Source organism: Phalacrocorax aristotelis, chromosome 8 (assembly GCF_949628215.1).
Source record: "Phalacrocorax aristotelis chromosome 8, bGulAri2.1, whole genome shotgun sequence".
NCBI classification, from domain to species: Eukaryota; Metazoa; Chordata; class Aves; order Suliformes; family Phalacrocoracidae; genus Phalacrocorax; species Phalacrocorax aristotelis.
In genome coordinates this window covers 44,606,155-44,631,268 of record NC_134283.1, presented here as the reverse complement: position 1 = coordinate 44,631,268, position 25,114 = coordinate 44,606,155, and the positions used below count along the sequence as shown (strand labels likewise).

General features: G+C 40.0%; 1 protein-coding gene across 1 annotated transcript; it reads right to left on the bottom strand.

Moving 5' to 3' along the window:
* Positions 1 to 1,067: 1,067 nt before the first annotated feature.
* On the bottom strand, positions 1,068 to 24,728 carry RAD50 (RAD50 double strand break repair protein). The gene is made up of 26 exons (XM_075102965.1): positions 24,660 to 24,728; positions 23,454 to 23,658; positions 22,884 to 22,967; positions 22,490 to 22,641; positions 21,690 to 21,875; positions 21,340 to 21,544; positions 20,739 to 20,867; positions 19,821 to 19,986; positions 18,752 to 18,945; positions 17,960 to 18,166; positions 16,888 to 17,070; positions 16,525 to 16,682; positions 15,456 to 15,631; positions 14,536 to 14,773; positions 12,956 to 13,145; positions 11,887 to 12,013; positions 11,462 to 11,655; positions 11,044 to 11,154; positions 10,403 to 10,495; positions 10,209 to 10,322; positions 9,269 to 9,396; positions 8,222 to 8,446; positions 4,946 to 5,031; positions 4,374 to 4,516; positions 1,901 to 2,034; positions 1,068 to 1,549 (listed from the first exon to the last, which is right to left on the bottom strand). Exons 2-26 carry the CDS (start codon positions 23,580 to 23,582, stop codon positions 1,363 to 1,365), a joined length of 3,939 nt encoding a protein of 1,312 aa, XP_074959066.1. The 5' UTR covers positions 23,583 to 23,658; positions 24,660 to 24,728; the 3' UTR covers positions 1,068 to 1,362.
* Between the last annotated feature and the right edge of the window lie 386 nt (positions 24,729 to 25,114).

Genomic DNA, 25,114 nt, shown 5'->3' with positions numbered 1-25,114 from the left:
GGTCTTTTCCAACTTTAATGATTAGATAATTCTATCCCTGAGAAACAAAGGGTTTCCCACATCCTGGAGCAGGAAGAAGGTGGTATGCAACGTTCTCGGGCTCATTCCCGTATTTGCCAAACATCCTGATGTTACAGAGATTAACTTTCTCTTCCACAGTGGTTTAAAGATTATTCCAGTGAAATCGAGCTTTGGTCATATGCTGCTTAGGAGGTTCAGCTGATCACTGCTGTCTGCAAGGATTTAAAGAGTGGTAAGCTGACTTTCTGCTTGTGGACTTGCACCCAGTACCCAGAGTTCAAGGTAGAAGAGGCGCCCCCTTACTTGGTTACAAAGAAACAGACACCCAGGCATTGCATCGCATCCCTCGGGGCTTGCATGGCTTGAGAGGCTCATCTGAAATCTCAGGACTTGTGATGATCAGGTCCTTTGCATTTTGAAGCGTGCCATCACTGTTGGCTTTCTGCCATCATTCTGAGCGGTAGCTTCCCCTTGGCCTGCGTTCTTCAGGGCCACTGGGTGTTGCTATGCCAAGGAAAAAGAGCTTTGGGAAGAACTCTGGGCGGTGCAGGTGAAGCTCAGCATCCACACATATTAACTCGCTAAGGCATTTCTGTATCATTTTCATAGAACCCGATCATATCTCATGGTGAATCAAAATATGACATAACTCTCGTAAATGCCATCATCTTAAAGCAGCAGAGGCAAATGACACTAAGCAAGGTTAAATATGGTTAAAAATATGCTTCTGTCACCCTTTCACTCATTCATTCATTTAGAGATGGGAGTTTCCTTTATTCTAAAGAAAGCTGTTACGCTTTGTGGAGATTCTATTCTGTCTTTGAACAGTCAGAGTAACGTTACCTTGAAGAGAAAGCAGCAGAAGTTCTCTTTGAGTCTTCTGAATTTCAGGGAGCCTAGGTGGGTAGCTATGAACACGCCCTGACTAGAGAGATACAAATCAACCCTGAAGTTGCCATAACGTAGCGATGGAGAGCAAGCCCGCTTCTATCGCCAGAGCTGCAGCTTTCCCAAAGAATCTGCCTCTGTATCTCCCCACCAGGACGTACACAAAGAACATCACAACTTTATTTTCACTTTTAAAAGCCAAAGATACATCTAAAAGTTAACTGTGTTGTGTTCATTTAAATTCTTCCAAATCAGGGTGATTCTTAAACCCAGGCACAGAAATATGTAGAAAGATATGAAGTTTAAAAGTCTAAGAGTTTCACATTCTAGCTAAAATTGTTACAAATCTTCAGTAGTATATGATCTGAAGGGACTATATTTTCAGATGGTTTCATTTGAGCTCTGCCAAGTCAAGCAGCGAAGCCAGTCTATAATACGTAATTACTTGAAATTCTAATGAACGTATGAACCTAGGGAGCTGACGCTGCATTTCATGATCTCAGAGCACTGGTCAATGTTCTTCTTTATCCTGTAGAACGTTTCCACGTATTCAGAACGGCCCAGAAGTTCAACAAAATCTTCGTCATGAGTTATCACCAGAAGCTGAAAGTTACGCTGTTGTGAGCGGCTTTTTATTATCCTACAAAGAGATGTTATTTAGTGTATGTTTATCTAAATCACATTCTCATATTATAGAATTTGTAAATACACAGTACAAAAATATTTAACTATTGATAACAAATGACATGAAGTGGCAAGCAATCTAATGCAGATCAGCAGCTCTTTTTATCCACATATAAAAATCCCAAATTATTTAAGAAATACTTTTTCTCTTCCAGATAAAGGATAGGGAATCTTGACTACTGCTCTGCATTTGTATTTGCAGATGCCAACAAAGATATGCCAGCTTATAATATAATTCACTTCTGCCAAATACTATTAGCATTTGAAAAATATCCATCTCTAAGCTTCACAAGAAGAGATCACTTACTCCACCAGGGCGAGTGCAAGAGACTCTATGTTTTCACGATCAAGATTGGTGGTAGGCTCGTCTAGCGCCAATATGCCACAGTTGAGACAGAATGTTTCTGCTAGAGCAAGACGAATAATAAGAGAAGCAAGCACCTAAGGAAAAAAAAAAACCGAACACCAAAATCTCACTCTTTGAAGTGTTTATAGAGGAACTACATGTGACGTGCTATTTTTAATGCTGTTACCAACCATGGCTAAAGTTTACGTAACGATGCGCTGATATTCACAATATGAAAATAACTCATTAGTTACCAAAAAACAACATTAAAACTTCAAGTTTGAATCGAAAGATCCATTCCACAAAGTACCGTTGGAAAAAATACCACAGAAGTCCAATACTCAAAATTCAGGAGCTATTGGAAGCAAGGATTCCAATCGAGGTAAAGACGCTACAACCTTGCCATCTGCATCACCCCTGTACTCTGTTCAAGCGCCACCCTGCTGCAACAGGGATGGTGGAAATCGGTATGTGTATCACTAAGTTTGAGCTACCGAACTCCTGACTACGTACTAAAACTGAAGACAGTAGGATTTACCACCTTACATGTTAGGTTTGTACTAACATGCCTAATCATACTACTATTCTATCTCCTGGACTAGTGAAAAATGACAGAACACTTGATGGAAACTATGCTGCCAAAAATACTTTCCAATTATCACGACTGCTGGCATCACAGTTCACGATCAAAGAATTCTCAGAATATAAGTTAAGAAACTGTGAACAAGTTTCACTCTCATTTACATAGGACTGTAACGTAATGTCCTAGACGACTTCAGGAGAGGACACATTTTTTGCCTATACTGCTGTTTTATAAGATTTGGATTTCCCCCAAAATTAGTATGGAATTTTCAAAACCAAGCACACATCTACACTCAGGTGGGAAGTAATTTGACAGTGTTTCTCATATTCAAGCAACAATACAGTATTCATCTTCGTAAGAAATATCCTTTCGTGATTCTACTGCTGTATGCACTTAATCTTGTGTATCATTTTGTTCCATTCCTTGATTTCATTTTCTACTACTGACCTACCATCTGGTTGTGGAAAAGGCCTGGCTGCCAATGAAACTCCGCTGGACTAAGCAACAGAGTGGGAATCGCTACTCTGGAGGCAAGGAAGTAGGCAGTTTGTTACTTCGGATAATGACAATTATTTCTCAACATCAGAGACACCTAAATCTGTTGCCATCATAGCCCTTTCAGCTACTGCAGAGCTGAAAGCTCCAGCTCCCACTGCAGAAGAGGAAGGAGAATGTATCTCCCACAAGGCTGCAGTGTCCTCAGGCTAGGCTGTCCTGGCACCTTGCATACAGAGCCTTCCACGTTGAGGAGAGCCACCCAGGTCTTCTGTTTACAGTGCAGCAGACACAAAGGATGGGCAGAAAGTGTTCCAGCAGGGAAGGAATACGAGCAGCCCTGGCTGCATTTTTGTCCTTTTCTACCATCTCTGCCTTTAGGACGATCGCTTGTCCTGGTGGAAAGCGTTCATCTAAGGAAGAAGCAGAGTTTCCTGCTGTAATGCTCTAGGGTAGCTTTGGTCGCCCAAGCTGCATAACCAATATGCCAAGTGCCAAATGGCTACAAGTATTATGTTTTTTTTCCTCCATACCTCAGCTCTTTAAAATACAAAAAATTCAGTACAGATGGTGATTTTGGAGGCAGATGAACAAAGTTGGTTCTTTTGCTGCAGAATATTTTAGATGCTCTGTCATAACGTAACAGAGAGGTGGAAACAACACCTCTCCAGCCCCAGCATGTTAAAGAGGTGTGGTAAACTACGATGAACCTCTGACCACTGGTACTGCCAAGGCAGGTGTGGTACCAGGCCACTTGGCCAGTGTGCTTTATTGAAGTACCGAGCCAGCTGAACGGCCAGACTGCAGCGCTAATTGCTGACATGGATGGGACAGAATGAAACGCAATGCCTGAAAGTATGTCACCAAATATCATACCGTGCCAAGAGCTGCAAGGTTATATTCAGCAGTAGGGGAGAGTAGCATAACTTGGAGAAAAAGAGGTCTTATCATACTTAGACACAGTTGTGAAAAGACAACCAAGGGCTAAGCCCTCAGGAAGGAAAAAATATGGGAGCAAGTCAACAGACCTAAAGCTATGGGAACATTAGTGGTAACCAGCAAGAGACTGGGAGGGTTTGAACTTGAGGAGAGAGGGGAAATTGAACCCTTTGCTGCTGCAGGGACTCAGACCAGTCCCCAGCTGAAGCAATGGATTTTGGAGCCCCAAAACAGGGTTCAGAATCATGTGCTGCATGCTGCCAGCGAAATCCACACAGTGAAGGGAAGCTGTACAGAACTGTAGAGCTGGAGTTGCCTGCTCTTCAGGGTCACTTCAGAACACGTTACTCTTTTGCATTCACCTGAGTCAGTTTTCAGCCTCCTATTTACTGCGTACTAAAAATAAAATGCTATTACCTTTTGCCCAGCACTGCATCTTCCTCGCATATCCAGTGCTGTGTCTCCCTTTATCATTACTACTCTATAATTGTAGCTTCTTCTTTTGTCAGAGGCTGAGACATTCTCATCTGCATCGGAACGAATTTCTATATATTCAATATCTGAAAATGGGAAGGAGACAGTTTTTACATTATAAAAAAAATCTTTAAAAGTATCATAGGATTAAACAGAGCTGAGGGGTATAATATGCAGTAACCATCAAAAAATTCTCTTCAGAACTCCCACTAATAGATACATCTTTGAAATCAATTTTTCCAAAATTGAAAGAATGAACTCATGCAGTTCCCCTGACCCAAGGAAACAGTAACCTCGGAAAACACAGAAAGAGGAAAATTACCTCTATTTATCCTGTAACTAACTACATGATGTGTAATAAAGGAGGTTATAGTGGTGACCAACAGATGTAACTTCAGAATGGTGCCAACTATTTTCAGATCCTGGACTTTCAATATTCTGGACAAACGCTTTCCAGAATGCAGTGCTCAATATCAGAGGGATACGTATATGGAAAACTACAAAAAATGACATACCCTGCCCTCTGTAGGTGCTTCGCCAAAGGTCACGAATTATTTTGTTGATTTCTTCCATCTTCATGCTATGAAATGTCATTATTGCTCTAAAGAACAACAACAAAAAGTGCAAATTGTTGTAGGTGCAAACCATGGACCGCTATGGCCTACAGGAGCTTTAAGGATGGCAGCAGCTCTCTTTCCATTCCCTCGATACTTTTACTAAAAACGTAGTAAGTGCTAGTTCATTTTGAAGGCGTGAGTATCTCAAGATTAAACACACTTAATTGTGTAAATAACTCTACTCTCACAAACAGCTCAGTCTCAAGATGTGGAAGAGTAACGAAGATAAAAAGATCTGCAGTCAGCCACTCGACAGAGCAAGTTTACCTGACCTTTTAAGAGATTTATAATTTATGTGTGAGGTATATTTTCACACCAAGAAGACGAATCTGATGTTAAGTCTTGCCAAGCAACAGCAGTGTTACTCATTGGCACAGTTCCCCACCAGAGCAAAGAACTGGGTCTCAGAAGAAGAGCCCGTGAAGTTTCCTCCGAGCAGAGAATTCTGTATTGAGAATATAATTTCTAATGACCCAAACAGGCGTTCTGACTAGAGCTACTTTTCACCAGCAAGAGTAACATAGGATGTAATTAATAATTTTCAATTTAATTTCCCTGGTTAATATATCAACCTGACTTCAGTTCAATAATAGATGATTCCTTATGAAAGCATTCAAGCTACATTTCTACCCTGGCTTTTTAAATAAAAAGTGCTCTGTAATGAAAAAAAATCCTGCTCAATTTATGCCAATGTCTTCTTTCAAAAAAGTAAGGTGGAAATAAAATATACTTCTGAAATGGACTTTTACATACACATTTCCTATTTCCCCTCTTACAGGAATTATATCCACCTCTTCCGGGCAATAACGAAGTATCGACTCTAACAGGATTTGTTAAGTCTTAAGAGAGAAGGAAGTGTTTTCAGCTATTTACTTAATTAAACCAAAGAATGCATTCTCATCAATGTTTATCAAAAACCTCTAAATATTGTCAATAAAGATCAACTGATAGCACAGAACACCCAAAACGTTGCTTTTCGCAGCTACAGATACAGCTTTCAATCTCTGGCCATTAGAGCTAACATTTCGTCTCACTGATTTTTCAGATGATTACCAATAAGTGATGCTTATCTATTTTTCTTGAAATTACAAGACTGATTTCCTGTTTTGCCTTAAATAGAAACAATAGATGATTTGATACCATACAAAAAGATTCTGAATTCTAAAAGGGTAATTCTTGGAGTGCATTGCCATTTAAGCTGAAAGGAGGGCATTATACGTGCTCCGAACAATTTTACATCTTCACAAAATAAATTCTGGATTAGCTTACGTTCTAATATTAAAACATATTTATTTTATCATTAAAATTGCTTAAAACAGGGTTGCTCTAGACTGTGTTTAATAACCATCAAGACCTGTCTTCTCTATTTGGAAAGTTCTCATCTCTTTAGTTTCTCTTCTTGACCACGACGCTGTACCCTCAGTCGCATTGCTGCTCTTCTGTGCTCCTTTCCCCAGCACTACTAGACCCTTCTTAATACAGGTGACCAAAATTCAATATTATATTCAAGACATGGGTGTTTTTTGAATTTACACAGTGGCCAAAATGTTTGTTTCTTTTTTTTTTGTTCCTAATATTAAATTGATCTTTCTGTCACGGAGCACCAGTTTCGTATTTCCTGAAACATATGCACTGATTCCAAGGTCCTTTGCTGTCCACAAAGCGGCAATACCTCATTGCAATCCATCGCAATACATCAATATAATTGTACATAAAGGGTTTTTAGGGAGCTGTATGTTTTACTTTGTATTTGTTTACAAATTTTGAGACGCTGTTTTTGCCCTGTCAGTCCAAGACTAGAAAACAAGCTTCCAGAGGAAGCAGAAACAATCACAAAGTCGACTACGCTTTCCATCAAATGCAAGATATGCTTCTTTTGATCTTGCCTTCTCTAAAATAAACACAAAACCACCCACACTTGAAAAGGGGAAAAAACCACCTCTACATGGTAATGTTCTTCAATGAAAACACAATTGTTTACCTGAGATGATGATCATGGGGAACCAGAAATCTACCTGGCGTATGTTATTTATGTTAAGATACGACCAGAAGATGCTAGAACGTACTGCTATAGAAATGGGAGTAGTATGAGAGACCGTGCAAGACAGACCTGGGTTAATAATGAAGGATTTAAACACTGATTTCACCTTTCCTGAACTCGTACTGCGGATTTTTTGTATTTTGAGAGAACATGTGAGACACACTTAAGAAACACATTCTCCCACTGCATATCCTGTAATACTTCCCCTCAAAAAAACCCAACCACCCCAAATCAAAATTACAGGAAGAAAGGAAAACCATCAGCAACTGTGGGAGACACATTTACAAAAGCTTCCTAAAAATGCCTTCAACTGGGGGGAAAAAATAATAGCTACAGAGGAATAGGGTCAGAGGAACAGCCTGCAGCTCCACTGCCTCTTCCACATGATTTCATATGAAAAACAAAGTTGAATGTGTTTATTGTCTGGACATCCTCTAACCACCACAGCCAAAACAGCAAAACATTATTTCACGCCAAGAATTCAACACAGAAGGCACAGGTGGGTGACGTGCTGGCACCGGAACACACTGCCCAGAGAGGTGGGGGAGTCACCATCCCTGGTGGGGTTCAACAAATATGTAGAGGTGGCACTTCAGGGCATGGTTTAGGAGGCCTGGGGGTGTTGGGTTGTCAGTTGGACTTGATGATCCTGGAGGTCTTTTCCAACCTTAATATGATTCTATGACTCTATTATCTCTCAGCTTGAATTGTTGCATTGTGAATATGAGTCCTAACACGTACAACCATAACTCAAAAAGGATCCTACAGAGAATTGGGAATAAAATTATAATGACCACTGGACATATCTATGACTATTAAAATGCAATTATTACCATCAATGCATTAACTGTATGTACATTATATGCATTAATTTACAGATTTCCTACATCCTACCAATCCTGTGCCATTGGTAGTGTATTTTAATTAACTTAAAAAGTTGCATCTTGTTATATTAATATTTAAATGTCTGATTTTATAAAGAGAAATAATTATATATCTCAAAGAATGATATCAATTTACTATCTCTAAGTTACCTCAGGAAGTCTGAAACTGAAAGCTGCTTTTGCATCAAGATTACCAATAGTAATAAAGCCTAAAACGTCTCAGAATTGCCCTCATATGACAATACTTACTTATCAAGAGCCTTATAATAAAGGTCCAGATCTTTGTTCGCCAGCTCTGTTGTTCTCATAATAATCATCATCTCCCTGTATTTCTCCTCTGCATCCTTGAATTGCGACTCTCGAAGCTCCTTTTTAAGCCGAACAATCTCTTCCTCGAATCCATGTTGTCGGCCAAGTGCAACATGATGGTTTCTTTTCAGAGATTCTATTTTCTCCTCTAAATGTTTTCGTTCACTGTGAAACCATAATTGAAATATGAGTCTTTTGTATTTAGTGTTTAATGATTTTTTAATCAGGGTTCTGAGTTTACGTTAGACAATAGCTCATTATCTGGTATCTATAAAGTCCGTAACAGTTATAATTTTAGTACCAACATCACTGATATTATGACATTATTAAAAGAAGTATATTTCTAAGTTTGTTAAGAACATACTCAAATCACTATTCTGAGTGGGAGAAGCAAGTTATCAAGTTTGATTGCTGAAGTGCCATATGTAAAACATAAAAAATAATTAACATCATAGGTGGAATTAAATTAGGATACTGAGCAAAATAAGGCAAATTAATTGGGTAACCTCTAGAAAGCTAAATAAATGGTTCACACATAAGAACCAGCATAGGGCCAATTCCTTTTCAAAAACGTTTCTTATTTAAGCAATTAATATTAAACTACTGAAATAAATATAAAATTTGCTGCTCAGACCTAAGCGAGCAGACTGAAAATGAAAACTAAATATGCTTAACCAGAGACACAAATTATTTTTAAAATGTGGATTTAACCATGGAAACCACTAAAAAACCCCAAAGGATTAGACTGGAACAGGTATATGCACATGTACCCATATATGTATTTCTAGCTAGAAGTACTATAATTTCACTGAGTCATTTAAGTTGTCGTCACGGGGATATCATGCAAACAGGAGTTTGAGGGAGGAAGTGGTCTACGTGAGTGGGGAGAAAGGTGGACCAGGAAACACTACAACGCAGTGAATACGACGTTCAGATACTCAGTGAATTCTTCTGTAAAACGCGCCGTTCTGTTTTGAAGATGCTTACTTTTTCATCTGTGGGACTTTCATCTCTCCCATCTCCTTCACAAGCTGTTTTATGTTGTCTTCAACTTCTTTTAGTTCTTCATTCCGTTTCCTCAAAGTGAGATTATCCTCTAGCCACCTTTCCTGTATCTGTCTCCACGGAAAGCAAGAAGTTGTATAAAGTTTGAGAGTCAATATACTGAATTACAAAGCATGAGTTCCGCACAACTCTAATAAAACATGCTGCAAGCACAAAATAATTGACAACAATGAAAATAATCACAGTGAGAGCTTATCTTGTGCGAGAAATAGGGTATAATGGAAACCAGCAGTATTATTTCATATTTCAATCTGAAATAATACAGTATTTATCATCACAGGCGAACACAAGAGCGATCCTGTGGGCAAGTATTAATCAATGTTTCAAACAGGGCAAGTAATTTAGGATGAGATTTAACAAAGTCCCCCATCTCAGTTCTACAAGTTAGACAGTAAGTGGTGGGGCGGAAGGGGGAAAGACATCTTTCCTATAAAGAATGTAAACAGTATTTGAAATATATACGCAAGAGTTGGAAGGACATGTCAAAATCTGGAGTAACCAGCAACTTCTGGTACCTGCAGTTACAAACACCTTACTGCAGTCTTACTTCAGAAGGCAGGTATTCTCCACCCAAAGATACTTTTGAAAATGCTGGCTATTGTCCCCACAGACTTACCCTTTTTGGAAATACCACAAAATGACAGAGGTAGAAGTTTTCTAAAATGCATCTACTTTTGCATATACAAGTCTCAAGACTTTTTTGAGCCTAATGCATGTCTAGCAGCTATTCTGACTAACAAGTGATTAAGCAAATCAGGAAGAGACAAACTTTGCACCACAACAGACCTTGGCAGACTTAAACCAAAAGCAGAAATTAATTCAACTATGCAAAATATACTTTACTGTAAAACAAGGCATCTACCTTTTGAGTGTCAATATCTTGTCGAATCGTTTCCATCTCTTTACTTATACTTTCCTTCTGTTTCTCACAGGCAGCTAACTGAGAATTCACATCTTCAAGTTCAGACTCCTTTTGCTAAAGAAATAAAACAGTATACAATTCAAACACAAAAGTGCTTTTAATGTCAACTTATTACCAACTGGTTTTTAGGTTACCTTTTTATACTCTTCTTTTCCTTGTTGAATATAGTTGTCAATTTCTTTCATGTACTTGTTTATATCTTTAACTTTCTCTTTTATGCCATTTATCTGCAGGGGAAAGATTTCACATGAAATGCAGTCTTATGTCCAAGAACAGGTACACCCTGTATCAAAGATTAGATGCTGGATAATACTATTGTCTCAGCACAGTCATAACTCCCTTTAATTTACTAATAAAGCCTTTGACTTTTGAAACCCAGGTGCTCCTTATTACCACGACAATCTTTTCCAAAGCAAATGGTACGTCACTCATTCGTGCTTACCCAAGAGGGCCACTTCACCTGCGCAAAGCACGTTTGCCTCTTGGCAAGGACTGGTTACAGTCACCCTTGCTATTTCTCTTAGATCTATTAGGAAGGGCTTTTAATACCATTGGTCACTAAATATTGCCAAATGTCCCTATCAGCCTTCTGACAAGACTACCAAGGTTTAATTACAACCGAGTTCATCTCCTGACTTGGTTATGTTCATTTTCTTCCCTGAAATTTCCACCAATTTAAGGCACTCCTAAATGCAAACTCATTACCACAGCTTCCACCCATGCCTGAAAACCAGTATCTAATCCCACCTCCCAGCTACGCCAAAAGCAAACAAACCTTCTCTTGTGTTTCTTTATTGCTTGCAGCCCTTTTATTTATTAGATCCTCCTTCTCCTGCTGCAGTTTTTCTAAAGTTGCATTCAAAGGAAATACCTGTTCTTTTGCTTCCTGAAAAGTAGTCGGAGAAAGTCCTTTTTATTTTCCCATTCTGTTAAAGATCAACAATTTGTCAAGTGGTAAAAAAAGTCACGTGGTTACTTCCTTTTTTTTTTAAATGTGTGTCGTAAAATAGATGCGAGAACAGGGATTAATAAAGTTCTGGAAATTCCCAGAGATATGCAATAGCAGCGCAAGACAAACATTTAAAAATACCTCTTATTTGCTGGGATCGCAGACAATGTTAAATATAACAAGATTATTATCTCTTTTCCAGGACAACAAAGCTAAGGGTTAAATAATTAAGAGTATTTCCTACCTTGATTTCTCTGCATAAGGACTGAACCTCAGTGGTTAATTCCACTGTTTGTTCCTCCAGTTGCTGCCGCCGCTGCATGCTGCTGGAAATCTGAAGTTTCTCTGCTTTAAGCTCATTAATTGTACTCTTTAGCTGCTGGATCTGATTTTGCTGGTCTTGCTTGAGTTTTTGATTTAACTCAATTTTACCAGTAACTGTATGTGAAAACAAACACAGAGTCCACCTGTTATTAACACCATTTATTGTCTTCCTTATGAAAACTTAACTCTAAATTAAGCCAATATGACCCCAAAACCCAACACAAACTATTAGAATAGTTATTTCAGAACGCAAAATAAGTAGGCTAAAGTTTAATTTTTTAATGGCAGCAAGTTTAGAGCATTATTTTCAATATTAAAATGAAATACCAGTTTTGTATGACCTACCTGTATCCCACAAGTGTTTTTTCCCTTGTTTTTCTTGGCTTACTTGTAGAACAGTTCTACTTAAATCGACTCCTAGCAGCTTAGCCTCCTGCTGAGCAATTTTCCGTTCAACATCCCTAATATCTGTCTGAAAGAATAAGGAAAAGCACTGTTATTATTGTATTAGTGTTTAACATGTGGTTTTTTATCTCTGGCATGCAAGAACAAGCTTGGGGTTTGAGGCACACCTGACTCCACACCCTCAAATTTATCTCCTCTGCTGAAGCAACATCACATCATTAGCAGTAAGGTTGTGTCAGCCCACAGGCTGCTGGAAATCTGAATCCCTGACTGTGAGAGGAAATCAGTCAATATGGATGGATGGGCTTTTGACATCCGCAGGCTACCTCAGAGCAGTTACATGTGCTACCTGTCTCTGTGACAACAGAGCTGTTGGAGCCCCAGGAGCTGCTGCCACCTCCCACCCGTGAGACACTCTCAGTCCTTTGCCTGGCCCCAGGTTCTCTACGTAACTGTCCCTCTCGTGGTCCTCAGTCAAGCAAAGATTTTGCGTTGGTAATAAAGGCATGAAGGCTGTTCAAACAATCTCCTGCATCAGAATAAGAAGTAATACAGGATACCAATTTCCCTTTACCGTATATTCAGAACAAGGCGAGATATTCTCTGCCCAGGACAAGGAAACCTGTGTGACAAGATTCCAGAAAGCACGTAGAGTAGGTGCTGAAAACACGCTGAATGGTAATGACAGAAGCCTGACTATGAGGACTGAAAAACACTTTGGTGTACTTGCGTTTGTGCTCAAGTTCTGGATTACACCTCTTTTCCCAGTTAGCATAGCACAGAATTGAATCAGAACTCAAGGGACGCTATGGTCCTCAAAAGCAAAAATCATTACATAAAACTTCTATTAGTACCAATATTACCTATGTTATGCTGTCCTTTAAAGTATTTTTTCTTTGCTTGAAAAGTCTTAAGACCTCAAAGGTTTGTCATATTATTGAATACCTACATATTTAGATGCTAGCAAGTATCATTTTATATATGTTAAAAGAAATCACAAAAAGCATACCTGGTACCTTTCCATTAGCGTTATATCCTGTAAATGTGCCTTGGCACCTTCCTCCTCAGACAAAGCTGTCTGCAAGAGTGACTCCTGTTCTTCTATCTCACCCTTCAGGCCTGTTAGTTCCCTGTTTGCATTCTGTATCTTGTTCCTCAGGTCTGGTATGTCCCTATCTTGGAGTTCAACGACAGTTCGCCTTAAATAAAATACAAATCCATAAAATTTCCTTTGTCAAAAGCAGCAGCGTAAATTTGAGACATTCAGGATCACAAAATCTGTGATACGATTTAGTAGGGGAAGCCTAAATTTAGCCAAAATGGTATCCCCCTAACCTTGCCCATGTTCGATTGAGTTTGTGTTATATACCCAGCTAAGGTAATACAACCCTCACTTTAGACAGGTGAAGTGAAACAAGCAAAGAAAGTCTTTTTTGGTTTTTAAATTAATTACAGCAAGTGCTCATGAGAGGGTCTAAATCCACTGCACAAGAGTGCCCTCTTGCGAAGGAAAGGTTTACCCTCTAACATATATTCTCCAAATTCTCTCAGAACAATAGTCTGCAAATTTCTTGAGACTAGAGCCTCTTCACCTACAGGCAGGAAACCTGCATACTCTTACTTTAGACACTGTTCATATGCTAAGGAAAAAAAAAAAAACATGACACTGACAAAAACTCTTCAGGGCCAGTGTTATTTGATCATGTTTTGGAGAGAGGCAACAGGAAGAGAGAAGGGAAGCAGCAACAAAACAGCCTGTCCAGTATTTTCATAGCTTTAAAAAAACAGACAGATGCAGCCTGGAGATTGGAGAATACTGTGGGCACCTTGTCTGAATTTCTTGATATTACCTACACTTTGTATTACCTTGCAAGTTCAAAATAATAACATTAAAAGTTTTTTTAAATAACTAAAGCGAATAAATTCAATCCAATCTAATATGGGTTATCAGCACCAGAAACAGAGATGCATTCCCAAATGAAGAACTGCACATAACTGAACCTCAAGGAAACATAAATGGCATCGGGAATCCACTAAAAAAAAAATCCAGAGATGTCTTTCTAGAACATTGTAATTCATACAAAACTGCCAGCAACAAAAACTATTGTTAAAGGAGATATAAATCAAGCTATTATTAAAGAGTGTTTAATATACATTCAGTTCCCATTCTGTCAGACAAACTTCCATTTCAGCATTTTTAAGAAACATATTTAAGGTGACGTGGTGTGAAACCATTTCATTAGCAACAAAACCAGCCTGTCCATTTTAAATTACAACAATAAATAACAAGGAGGGGAACTGTGCCTGTTCACTGTAAATAACTGGTAGAAAAGTAAGTACATAACCACTTTTTCTGCCTCGCTATCAGGAGAAGCCTCAAAGGACCGGAAATACCAAAAATATAAAACAGTTTGAAGTCCGAATGAGCAGAGAAAAAAACGCTAGCAAAATATTTATCTCAGCGAGATTTTTGTAATGAATTAACTAGCCCTAAAATAAAGCTTCCCTGACACCTACATAATTCTTAATAATCCCAACCCAAGCATTTGAAAGGAAACAGCTTGCAACAACATGGCTCAAGTACGTTACCGAAGTGGTTTAAGACTCATCATTTCATCACGTTTTTTCTCTTTTCTTTTAAGCTCAGACTCTGTTGACTTCAGCTTGTCTGGAGCAAGACGCAGTTTAGACTGCAGATCGCTAATTACATCTTGCAGTTCGGCCTCTGTCGGAAAAACTCTTTGACAAACTGGACAACATGGCTGGTTCTCCTCTGTCAGTTGTGTGATGAACTGTGAATAAACTGCAGTGGCTCCAGCAAGCACAGCTGGTTTAGAAAGAAACAGAAGACTTGATGTAAAAACATAAATCGTGCATAATCAGATCTGAAGCAGATGTGCGTTTACTATAAACGAGACAAAATCAGAACCCACAAAATCACAAGGACAGGAGACTGAAATGGCCCTAAGCGACCTGGTCTGAATTCAGTGCTGCCCTTGCTTTCAGCAGGTTGCCCCAGATCACCTCCCGAAGTCCTCGCCAACCTGAACTATGCTTTTATTAAACCATGCTCATGCCTCTGTAATTGACAGTGGAAGTGAGTACCTCCTTCAGAAATTACTTTCTTTCAGTTAGTAGTAGGCCTTAAAGGTCAAACCCACAGCAGGCGGCTGGTTCTGTACTTGTCTTCACCCCTGGCAGATCCAGGAGGCATGTCCTTAGCTTTGAGAAGGTTGTGATCTACGTACACAGTGAGCCAAAGCAGGTACTTGATTTACACATAATGAGAGAATTAACGGAAAGAATTAAAACAGCTGATCCTGCTTAAGTGTAAAACAGAAATGGTAGTAAAGATAAGGAAAATTTGTTTTAAAAAAATAATAAGATTCATCTCCCTTAAGTCAGTTTCTGTGCCGACTGTCCTGCACAAGCAACAGACTGTCTCAATACCTGCAGCTTACACTTTAAACAAGCTTTAGGGAAAAAAGTAGAGCTGTAGACATATTTACCTCGCTGTTTTGAACTTTTTTCAATTTCATCTTGAAGTTTGTTCAGATCACTGTCAAAGTCTTGGCTTCCACAAACATCAAGAAGTTTTGCTTCATGAAGGGACAGTTGCGCTTCTTTTTTTCTTAGCTCTTCGCAGGCATAAGTTCTAAGATATTCTGCCGATGCCAGTCGTTTGCTGAAACATCAATGCATACTCTCTTTTATTACAAAAAAAAAAATATTAAGATTTCAAACTGTTTAAGCAAAAAGACAGGAAGCTAATCTGAAGTTGATATTACAGAGCGGTTCACCAGTTCTTCTCCAATGATTCTTCAGGAAATCTATAGCGTCAACCTTTCATTAATCTCGGTACAGCATAAACTGTTTCCCTGTAATTCCCTTGTGTTTTCTAGACGCTTACTCATGAGAAACTCATTTCTAATAACAAAGCCATACAAAACTTCACAAAATAATATCAATTTTTTTCCCCCTACAGCGACTATTGCTTATGAGATATTATTGAACCTCTTAAGCAAAGAATGTTAGCATCATTCTACTCATGTCCCATACTTCTGAACGATGCAATATTCTTATACTTAAAATCTTGGGGGGGGGGTTGTTTTGTGGAAGTTTAATGTGTGTCACTGCATAGTGTGCTGATGTTACCTACTCCTTCTAACAAACTGTTTTATATAACCAAAGGAAATCAGGAACAGGTCATCACACAGGAACTTGCGATACAGTCACTGACCATTCTGTGACTTACAGGAAAGGCAGAAGCCCCTGAGCACATTCATTCAGCTGGGATTAGTATAGACAATGAAGGATGTTCCACAACGATATTTTGCTATCTGCTTTTAGTGCTGCCTTTGACATACTATAAATGTCATGATTTTATTAACCAGCACAAACTACGTCAGCTATACATTACAAAAGTTCTGCAGGATGCTTTCTTTGATTTTGCAGATACCTAAATAAACAATAATGAATTAAAGTAACAAGTGTGTTAAGCATATTAAACTTTCCTACACTTAAATTCGTAATTACACAAATCCTTATGGAGACATAATCAATTTAATTAATACCTACTTAAGGGCAGCAAGATTATCCCTTGTCTGATTAATCTTCCTGCTTTTAGCATGAAGCCAGTCTTCAAGTTGGCTTTTATTCGGAAAGTATCCCAACAGTGATGTCAGTTCATCAGAATGCCTGGATTTTACTTTTCTAATCTGCTCTTCTTTGTCTGCCTGGGGAGATGAAGCATTTTAAATTAGTTTTTTTCATATCTTCAAGTTTATGCCCCTTGATGTGTTCATAAAGTTAACGGCTTCTATGAAGTCAGGCAGAAGTTTTACATATGACTGTTGATAAACACAACACAAATACACAAATCTTGAAGGGACCGGATAAATTTCATGTCCCCCTCTTATGAGATGATGACTGAAAAATTACTTTGTCTTTCTTCAGCATCTCAAGCTGCGTAATTGTCATGGTATGTAGATTCAGCTGTTCCATCTCTTGATCCAACTTCCTAAGAGCTTTGTCCAGGTTTATCTTCTCATTTTGCAGAGTTTGTACTTCCAGATCCAGTGTTTCTATGTTGCTGTTCCTCTCAGCCTTCTCTAGCTCATGTTCCTAAACAAAACACAAAAGCCCAGAAGCCTTCAATAATTACACTAACCAATGAAGTTCTAAGTAAAGGAAACAGAAGGCGGCTCTCAGGCTGCCCGGCAGCAATATTATTAGCTGTTACAGGAATGACACTTAAAAGATTTGTAAAGAATACATGAAAAGGGACAAAGGCAGCTCCCAGTGTTGGCAGGGGGAAGTAGAGCAGATACTGGATGCATTGTTCTGAAATGTAGTACTGCCCCAAGGTGCTCATGCTCTAACCGTAAGCCATGACCACATGATTTAACTTCAGGAAGCTCACTCATATTTAAATTTGATTCTCTGTATTTTAGCATCTTCTGTATATAAAACTTGGAATTATCCTAGTGAAGAGGCTAGAAGAAACACTGTCAAGCACCGAAATGATACACCACTCACCAACATAAAATATTTGGCTACAAAGACATAGCCAGCTGTTGAACAGGGACAAAAAAATGCTTGTAAATTTATCATACTTCATTGGATAAAACGCTTACAACCAACTAGCCCATCTCACAGACAAATTATCTGGAAAAATGTAGGTAGCATAGCATTTTAGGTCATATTTTTCTGGCCCAGTAATTTAAGGCTCACTAATCTCATGACACCACCAGCTGTGGCTATTGCCCTATTTCCAATTCGCCAAGCAGAAGCAGTATGTTCTATGCACGCGCTGTACAAAAAGCAAGGCAGTGAACAGCCCCCGGCCCAAAGGGCGCACCGTCTAAACAGAGAAAGCATAGGGAGGGTATTAAAAGGGCAAAAATGCAGCAGATGCAGTAAACATCAAGGAGGTTTTGGGGTTTTTTCTTCATGATAAAGGCAAAAGTTTTTACTTCAAACTCCTACAAATTTTTCAGTTACATTAACTTACTGTCTTGGCAATCTCTTGATCCAACTCCAGAATTCTGTCCGAAAACCCCTCCAACTGCTGCAATTCATATTTTACATTCTTCAGCTCAACTTGTTTCTTATTTTGCTTGTCTGATTGCAGCTCAATGGTTCTTTCTAATCCAGTTTTCTTATCTCTTATGTCATCTATCTGTTTTTGTTTCATCGCTTCTTTTTGCGCAAATTCTCTCTGAAAGAAGTCAGCAATAATATACTTATTTTTTTTCCATCGGAAAACAACATTTACGAACACTTCTTCACACTAGCTTGCAAATGTTCACCACTGTAATACAAAACATTGAAATAGTTCGATAACCAGAACTTGCCAAACATTTCAGCAGAAATTTTGATAGGAAAACACATCTGCATCATACCAGTAGTGTCTGTGAGAGCAACTCCACTTTGAAGATGACTTGAACAAGAAGTTGCTTATTTTTAAACCAGTTGCCCACTGTAATTCTTCCTCAGGTGTTTTAGCTTCTCAGTGATCCACCTGCATAAGAGGGCTGCTGAGAAAAACCTATCTGAAGAACTGCCCGTTCAGTAGGTTCGGCAGTTCAGATCACTTGACGACCACTCTCTCTTAGTTCCAAAACTAATTTCCATGGAAAGATTTAGGCAACCCATAATAAAGAATTCTAGAAGAAAAAAAATGGCTTCAGTTTTTCCCCCCCCAAATTCTTCCTCTTCCTCCCAGCACCACGAAGACATATATGCACCAATAACACACTAATAACCAATACTAACCACACCACTAAAACAATAACATTCTCACCATCAAATTATTTGCAGCTTCTGTATCTCTTTCCTGCCTCTCCTTCAACAACCTGTGAAAACTGGTAATGTGCCTTTCGTTAAAAGGTGCCCGCTCAAAACCATCTAATTCCAGCTGCGCTGCCAGAGACTGAATTAAAGAATCCCTCGTTGCGATGTGCTCTCGGTGACAATCTGCTTGCAGCTGAAGACGACCTTCACAAAAAGAAAATGTGACATAAACGCTCAAAAACCGAGGTGGGAGATACATTTAGGATTCAAAGCCCATTGCAGCTATCTCCTTAACGTCTTTTAAATGGATGTGTCTTTAAACAACACTAAAAGCTCCAGAGTAAAAACAAGCTTTAGCTTGAGAGATTGCTATTTCAGGTAACTAAATTTTTATTAATTCAATAAATCAGGAATTTAAAAGAAAGCCTCCTAAAACGCTAAAAATATTATTCTGGTAAATATAAGCAAACAAAGTCCAAACGTATTTTATGTAAGTGTATACTCTGTGTCTCAACTACTACAGCTTTTCTGAAATTCCCATAGTCCATCTAAAAGAGAATTCAGGCAATATGAAAGAATATTCTCCTAAAGCCCTCTGACTGGTCCCCAGCCCCCACCTCAGACACTGAGCATGCCAAGCAGTCAGCTTTCATGGTTTTCTTGGTTAAAACACACTTATACAATCGCATCCGGTTAGCAGGCATTTTCACCACCTAAAGGAAGTACAAGCTCAGACAGTGAAAACAACTGTGTTGTAAACTGCTAGGCTGACACTGATCTATACCACCATAGATTATCTATTTGGAATATTTTTATAAAGATTGGTCCATTTAAGGACAAAGGTACTACATCTTGTAATTATAGCTCCAAGAAGTGCACATTAGAAGCTCCGGGACTATAACGCTAAGGCCTGTCCACCTGTGAGGGTCTCATGCCGTACTGTGCAGCTGACCCCAAACTCACACGCATTTTAGGGGTCTCGTTCAGTTCAAACCCCTTCAGTTCTTACCAGTAGTTCCATTTCAGATCTTATTTACATTAAAAAAGAAATACAAGGTTGTAGATGAAGTCTAAAATACCTCGTTCAATCAGCAGTTCTGATTTCTCACTGTTAAATCTCTGGCATTCCTTAGTGGTTCTATCTAATTCACGCTTACAGTCTGACAATCTCTTCTCCTTCTCTTTCACTGTTCTCTGGTGGTTCTGGTATCTATCCCTTAGCTGTTCATCTGTTCCTTGAAAAACCTGTACACCAAATATAATAAAGTTAGCTTTTTTGCTAAATTTGTAAGCCAATTAATGATGTTTTTAAAAACTATACTTTTTACCGTAACAGAATTCAAGAAGTAAGGCATAAACACCTCTCACACAGAATTTCTATATTAAGACACAGAGATAATAAAAATTAAATATGCTACAAGAAGATCTGGAAAATCTATTTTCCTTAGGCTGATAAAACAAATGAATGTAGATTTTTACCACTATGGAATTTCTTTCCATTTTTCAGAATAGCTTTAAATGCCTTGTCACAATCACAACAGGAGACAGAAGACAATAGTTTCTTATTTTAAGAAAGAGAAATAGCAAATCTCCAGGGAGATGAAGAATATTAACTTCAGGAGCCATCCCACACTGGTCAAAACAAGGGCTGGCCATCGTCAACATACAGTGAGAGGCAGATATTTTCAAGTGACACACCGCAGGGCACTGTTAATTATCACTTTTATGAAAACTTTTGTCAGCATTTGCCTTCCCAGCAAGCTCGTCTACGGTGGACGGAAAAGTTACAAAAAACAATTTAACCCAAATTACACAGAAACTAATACATCCTTATTGAGCCATATTTGCAATATCTGATAATATCAAGCGAGTGACATGGGCTATGAAAATGTTCTTCACTGACATCTGATGGATAATATATACTTAGGTCACTGGGTAGCAAAAGACAGACTGATTCTTCAGCAGAAAAGACGGCAGAATGGAATTTAAAGGGCAACCTTTTCCATCTTTTGTTGCAAATCCTGATTATCTTTCTCCATCTGCCTCCTCCTGCTCTCCAGGGCTTTTACATCGTTGTCTAGCCTCATCACTTTTACGAGATTCTGTTCAACTGCTTCCAGAGAAGACTGCAAAGGAAAGAATGCTGTAAGTAAAATGTCTCACCAGCTTATGAATCCCATAATCAGTTGTTCTATACGATAGAGTAGTCCAAGTGTAAAAGCTTCAGCTTTTAGAAAGTATTTTTAAAAAACAGGGGGTTTTAAGTTTTAGTTTAGTTATAGTTTATAATATTTACGAGCTAAATTTGAGAGAGAGAGATTTTAAATTAAGCTACAAAACCCCAATGCCGCTACAAGAATTTCACAAGCTATGCTCTTAAGCCTCCAATAGCTGTTTCCAGATTAGCCCAGTATCTGGCCAGGCTTGCTGAGGGATGCTTGATCCTGCTTCAGAGCAAAGGATGACATAACGTGTACACAACATAAACGTGTAAGATTTTAAACAAGAAATCAATCCAGCTTCCACATTTTTCCGTGTTCTTTAGTACTTATGTATTGTTTTGTATTAAAGTCTTAACATATCTGTCATGCAAACTACCTTCAGAGGATCAAGCTGACTCTCAATAGATTTTACGTTCTCCTTAGAAGCAGCCAGTTGAGCCTCTCTATTGCTAAGACGATCCTGGATTTCCTGTGCCTTTTCTTTATTCTGTTTTAGGTATTTCAGTTCTGTCTGACACTCTTTCACTTTGCAGCTCTGTTTCAGTCGTACTTGACGGAGAGTTTCGAGCGCTTTAATATACCTTTAAAAAAAACCAAAATTTCAGATCCTATTGGCAATATAGCGACCCTGATGCATGAAACAATGCCTTAGACATTTTCATTAACACCTACATTATTAGAGAAGACATTTCTTAGTTTTTATTTAATTACAGTAAAGAGAAAAACCTTGTTGCTGAGAAGATCTCATCAAATTTTTGTTTCAGGGCCTTCCCTTCACTTAATGGCCAGTTGGATTCTTCTTGGTGGCAGAAAATGACATTGTTAATCACCGCTTTGGAAACGCCAAGGGCGCTGATCATCTCTCGATCAATTTCTGCACACTTGGAGCTCAGACTGACCTTCTCGCCATGCCTAGGTAGCACAGATAAAGAAAATCCCCAAAGAAGTTACCAGCAAATTCTTTCAAAAGTAAACCGCATTTATAACAGTGTAATCTCATTGTAACGCACCGATCCAAAAACTTAACAAGTAACGATTTTTAAGCATATACTTACCACATCCAACACATGCATTTAACACTATCAGTATTTGTAGTCAAGACTATTACACATTTTAAAACTATGCAGAACCACCAGAGGGAGCAAACACGATCTTGAATGAAGTGAACGCACTGTCTTAAGTAGTGGAGATCAGAGTTAACCATGGGCCAACACGATCCAAAACTGAAAGTGGTGCTAAAGGAAGTGAAGCCTCCATACTCCCCACAATGCTACTTTCAAACCGTATCACTATTAATTCAATTTTCAAATAGGTGCAAGTTGACAGATATAAGTAGTTATTAAAGTTGTACATATCAGTTGCAGGATACTTGAATCAACTAATCAAGTGATGAAACTAAATCGCTTTAATATAAGAGCACTGGTAGCTACCTCAGGCAATACATTCTGAAGTTCTCTCTTGACTGATCCATGAAAATATACAAAACCCAAACCAATCTTCATGCCAAACTAAGAAAAACAACTTACTTTGTTCTAGTAATGACACCTTCAAGTGTTTTAAATTCTGTTTTCTTGCCTTTCTGGGTACAGACCATGGATCGCTGGACAGCTACAAGCTCTCCGTTTACATCCCGAAACTGTAATCGAATCTGAGCTCTAACATCTGTTTCATTGGCAACCTTTAGTAAAAACAAAAAAAACCTGAATAAGGGAAATTATTCTCAATAACCAAGTGAATACGTGCCTTCCCAGCTGTGGGAATGTTCTAATCTCTCCCAGCTCTTTGTTCTTCCTGAAACAATACAGTCAGCTCACGTCTGCCTAGAACTTGAGCATCCCTGTTTTCATCACAACATTGAGTGCAGTGAAGTATTTGACTTAGGAGTAAACACACGCGAAATCTAGTCACTATGACTTTTACCTTTGGGTCGTGAACAAATGAGTTTCCTTTGGTGCCAGGAGGAAAATCTCCAGTGGATATATATTTAAGACATTCAATGATAGTCTAAGAAAACAGAAAGAAGATAATAATTATAATGGAAATTTAGAGTAAACGAGGGATCACAGGCAAAACTGCAGTAACAGCCCAAATATCTATGAATATCTATAAAAATGTGACGTGAGAGAAATAACATTTTCTTTTTTGGGTATCATGAGAATATGGTACTTTGCAAAATCAGTTTTAATCAGAATCCGGATCAATTTCCTAGGAAAGATGCCAAGCGGTGCTCTGCAAAATCCAGGCACGAAGGCAGATCTTTAATGATGCTAAACACCACAATATTTATAGTAAACAGAAAGATTTTTGCGATATTATTACTACTTTCCTGTAGAGATCAGTATTCATGTTTTGAGGCCTTTCAGAGCTTTGGACAGGGTGCTGGGCCATCTTGTCTAGAATGTGCTCTTCCTAGAAAGGTGGGACTAGATGATCCCTGAGGTCCCTTCCAACCTGGCATTCTGTGAAAACCAGATATTTAGTAAGTCTTACCGTTTTTCCTGCGCCGTTTGGTCCCACCAAAATAGTTAACGGACTAAAGAAACTGATAATTTGTTTGTCTTTATCCTCTACCCCAAAACTCCTCACTCCAAGGATACTCATCTTCTCAATTTTCGACATTTCAGCAGAACAACTTCTCTTCCGAACTAAGACGTGTAAGTGTTATAAATCCTGTAAAATAAAGCTTCGGAAAAACCTAGAAGGCAAAAATCACAGCATATCACTGAAAGCTGACAACACACCTATACAAGCACAAAATATTATGAACACCTGTAAAAACATGGCTAAGGCTCTTCAGTTGTGGCTCAGGGAACAGAACATACGAAGGCAAAACTCCCATTTAAGTGGCGAAGCTAATCCGCTCCAAGCTAGGAGAACTGCCATACTATTTATCATTAAATCAAAAGCAACGGCCAAAAATAATCCTTGAAGTATATGAAAAACGCACTTTATTCCACATCACAAAACGCACACACGTGCTTTCGGAACGCCCCGAACACAGCACAGGCACCAGTATTTTTCCCCTTTTAAAAACCCACTCTTGGACCGCAATACCCAACATCGTGGGAGCTTCGCTGCCGCCCCTCGTTTCTCACAGGGCCGGATTCCAATTTGTGGGGGACACCCGGCATTACCTGAGTCCTGACATGAGGGGGGTGAGGGAAAAAAGGGGGAAGCCTTCGTAGGCCAGAGGGCCCACGGGCCGGTCTGTGCGCGGGTGGGAGCTGCCCCTGTGGGGGGGGAACTGATGGAGGCGACTCCTACCCTAAGGAGTATCGACCCACGGTAAAAACATCTATTTCAAGCCCACATACAGGAGTGTTTCAGCTGTGTTTTCTATGGCCGAAAGAGCGTTGCTCCCACCCTCCCCTCAGGGCCCTCCCCCGGCACCCCCGGGGAGGCCCAGCGAGGCTCGGCCCAGCGAGGCTCGGCCTTGCCAGGCCAGCGCTGCGGTCGGAGGCAGGCGGCAGCGGTGGTGCCACCGGGCGGGAAAGGGCATTTCCTGCAGAAACCCCGCTGCCGGGGGCGAGGTGGGCAGCGGGAGTTTCCAGCCCGGAGCCCCGCGCTGCAGCGGGGGTGGACATTTTCCAGGGAGAGGCGATGGCGGCACCGCCGCAGCGGAGGCGGCCCTTCCCCTGCCCCCCGCCTCCGCAGCCCCCCGAGCCCGCCGCCGACCCGCTCCCCCAGCCCGGTCACCTCCGCTCGCCGCCGTCGTCCCGCGCGCCCCGGCAGCCACCGCGGCCGCCGCCGCCCCGCCCCGGCAATGGCGGGCCCCGCCCGGCCTCGCCTCGCTACCGCCCCTCGCTGAGCCCGGCCGCGTCCCTACCCCGGGGTCCCGCCCGCTCTTCCTCCACAGGCCGTGAGGGGCGGGGGCGTGGGGGGGCAATGACGGGGACACCCCCTCCAGCTCATCCCCCCGGCCCCTCTCCCGAGCGGGGCAGCTGACCCGCCAGAAGGACGGGATGTCATCCACAGAGACCCAGACAAGCTGGAGAGGTGGGCCTGGGAGACCCTTATGAGGTTCAACAAGGCCAAGAGCAGGGTCCTGCATCTGGGTCAGGGCAATCCCCCTATCACAGAATCCCAGGATCCCAGGTTGGAAGGGACCTCAGGGACCATCTGGTCCAACCTTTCTGGGAAGAGCCCAGTCT